At 50.4% G+C, this 1978-nt stretch overlaps 1 protein-coding gene across 1 annotated transcript in view; it reads right to left on the reverse strand.

The window, feature by feature from the left end:
- Positions 1-1463: 1463 nt before the first annotated feature.
- Positions 1464-1978, reverse strand: part of MRPS11 (mitochondrial ribosomal protein S11) — an 11088-nt gene continuing 10573 nt past the window's right edge. Inside the window, exon 6 of the mRNA XM_010856728.1 lies at positions 1464-1854. Coding sequence (XP_010855030.1) covers positions 1747-1854 — 108 coding nt within the window. The 3' untranslated portion in view covers positions 1464-1746. The remainder of the gene's footprint in view (positions 1855-1978) is intronic.

The following is a 1978-nucleotide window of genomic DNA, read 5'->3' on the forward strand; positions in this document are numbered from 1 at the left end:
CTGTTCATGGAATTCTCCAGGCAAGAATACTGCAGTGGATTGTCCTTTTCTTCTCCAGGATATCTTCCTGACCCAGGAGTTGAACCCAGGTCCATCTGAGCCACCAGTAAGCCCCTCTTTTGAACCATCTGCCTCTTGCTCTGATTAACTGCTCCAGGCCCTCATGAGCCCTGTGTTTTTTAAGCATCATGTTTACATGCAGTTTTATGGTGAAAAGTGTTAACTCCCTACGGCAGTGGCTTTAACACCAGAAACCTTCAGTTGGGTTCCTTAGTCATTGGTCACAAGTTATCCTTCATAGGTCCTTCTCAGGATGGAGAAGGCAGCAGGGAGACACTTTCCTTCTAAATTCACATCTAGATCATGGTCTTTCTCCCTTCTCTAGCCTGTACAGCACAGCAGCTTTCCTATTTGAGAGGGCGTTTGTGGACTTACTACACGGAGCTCAGGCAAATCGCAGCACTTGGCTGGCTGGGCCCACGTGAAACCTGTCAGAGGTCAGCAGGCCCTTCCTGTAGACTCACCTCTGAGGGTCGTGCACCTTTTCATCTCCTGTGATGCTTTCATCCTTGGTCCTCTGTCTGAGGAAGGAGAGGTCTCTCCGGCTGGGCCCCTGGAGCCCCCATCTGTGGCTTCTGTGTAGCATCCAGTGACCCCAGAGCCCAGGCTGAGCAGGCAGTGCTACTTGGTGGGGCCGGCTGAGCTCACCTGGGTGGGGACTCCCTTTCCTGCACTTCTGTCTGGGCTCTGTGCTTGCCCATCCCACCATCCACACTAATTCCTGTTTTATACCATTCTCCCTTCCCTCCTTCAGGGCCACACAATCTTGGGTGTTCGGACTGCTGACGCCCACGGAATGCGGAAAGATGCCTTGACTGTGGGGAATCTCTGATGGTTCACGCTGGTTTTTTTTTTTACACGTAAGGGTTGACATCTTTATTTTTAAAATTTGTATTGGGGTATAGTTGCTTTATAATACTGTGTTGGTTTCTGCTGTTCAGAAAAGTGAATTGCCTATATATATTCCCTCTTTTATTGGATCTCCTTCCCATTTAGGTAACCATAGACCATTTAGCAGAGGTGATGGTTCACGCTTAAAACCCGATCCCAGGGCAATTCTCTTGTATTGTTAGGGCTAACTTTAGATGTTTCCATTAACAGTGAAACCTACTATCAGAATACTCCAGAGGTAGGGGGCAAAAACCTCTCAATTTGGGGTCAAATTACAAGTTAATAAGCAAAGTTGCTAAAGAGCTCTGAAACCTTGGTTTAGGGGCTAAAGAGGAAATACTTGAAGCCAAGGGGGACGGTGTCTGGTGCTCAGTTGCCCATATTTACATCTGACTCCTTCCACTGAGGGTCTCACCTCAATTCACAGTCTTGTTTTCAGGAACTGCAGGGAGATTTAGGTCTGCAATGCTGGAAGCAAAAAAATTAACCAAAAACTCACAAATTACTACAGATGGTGGAAATAATTTTATTTTTTCAGAAGAGAAACAGCATTTACTGCCGGGAGTCTGGGTCAAGCTGCCCTTTAACTCCCCTTGTGTCCAAGAGAGGCATGGCCTCACTTCTTGCCACGCCGCTCTCCAGTCAGAGGAACAAGCAAAGGCCACCGAGTCAGGAGGTGAAGCTCTCCCTTACTGTCTCAGGGTCTCAATGAGCCCTGCCTGGAGAGGCTGGACAGTGCATTTTCCACGAGGCCCAGCTGGAGGCAGATGGTGTCAGGTGTAGGCTTCCTGGCCCTCACAGCCTTCGCGCCTTCCTGGGGCGGCAGCCGTTGTGTGGGATGGGGGTGTTGTCTGTGATTGAGATCACTTCCAGGCCCCCCATGGTCAGGCCCTTGATGGCAGACTGGAAGGGGCAGGAGGAACAGGCTGATGGCACGGACCAGAGACGATGCCTCGGTGTCCAGACAGGGCTCGGACAGGGATGAGGGGTTGCGCCCGCAATCCAATCCCCTCCTCCCAACCCCTCC

This window comes from Bison bison, unplaced genomic scaffold (assembly GCF_000754665.1).
Source record: "Bison bison bison isolate TAMUID 2011002044 unplaced genomic scaffold, Bison_UMD1.0 scf7180017854385, whole genome shotgun sequence".
Classification (NCBI taxonomy): domain Eukaryota; kingdom Metazoa; phylum Chordata; class Mammalia; order Artiodactyla; family Bovidae; genus Bison; species Bison bison.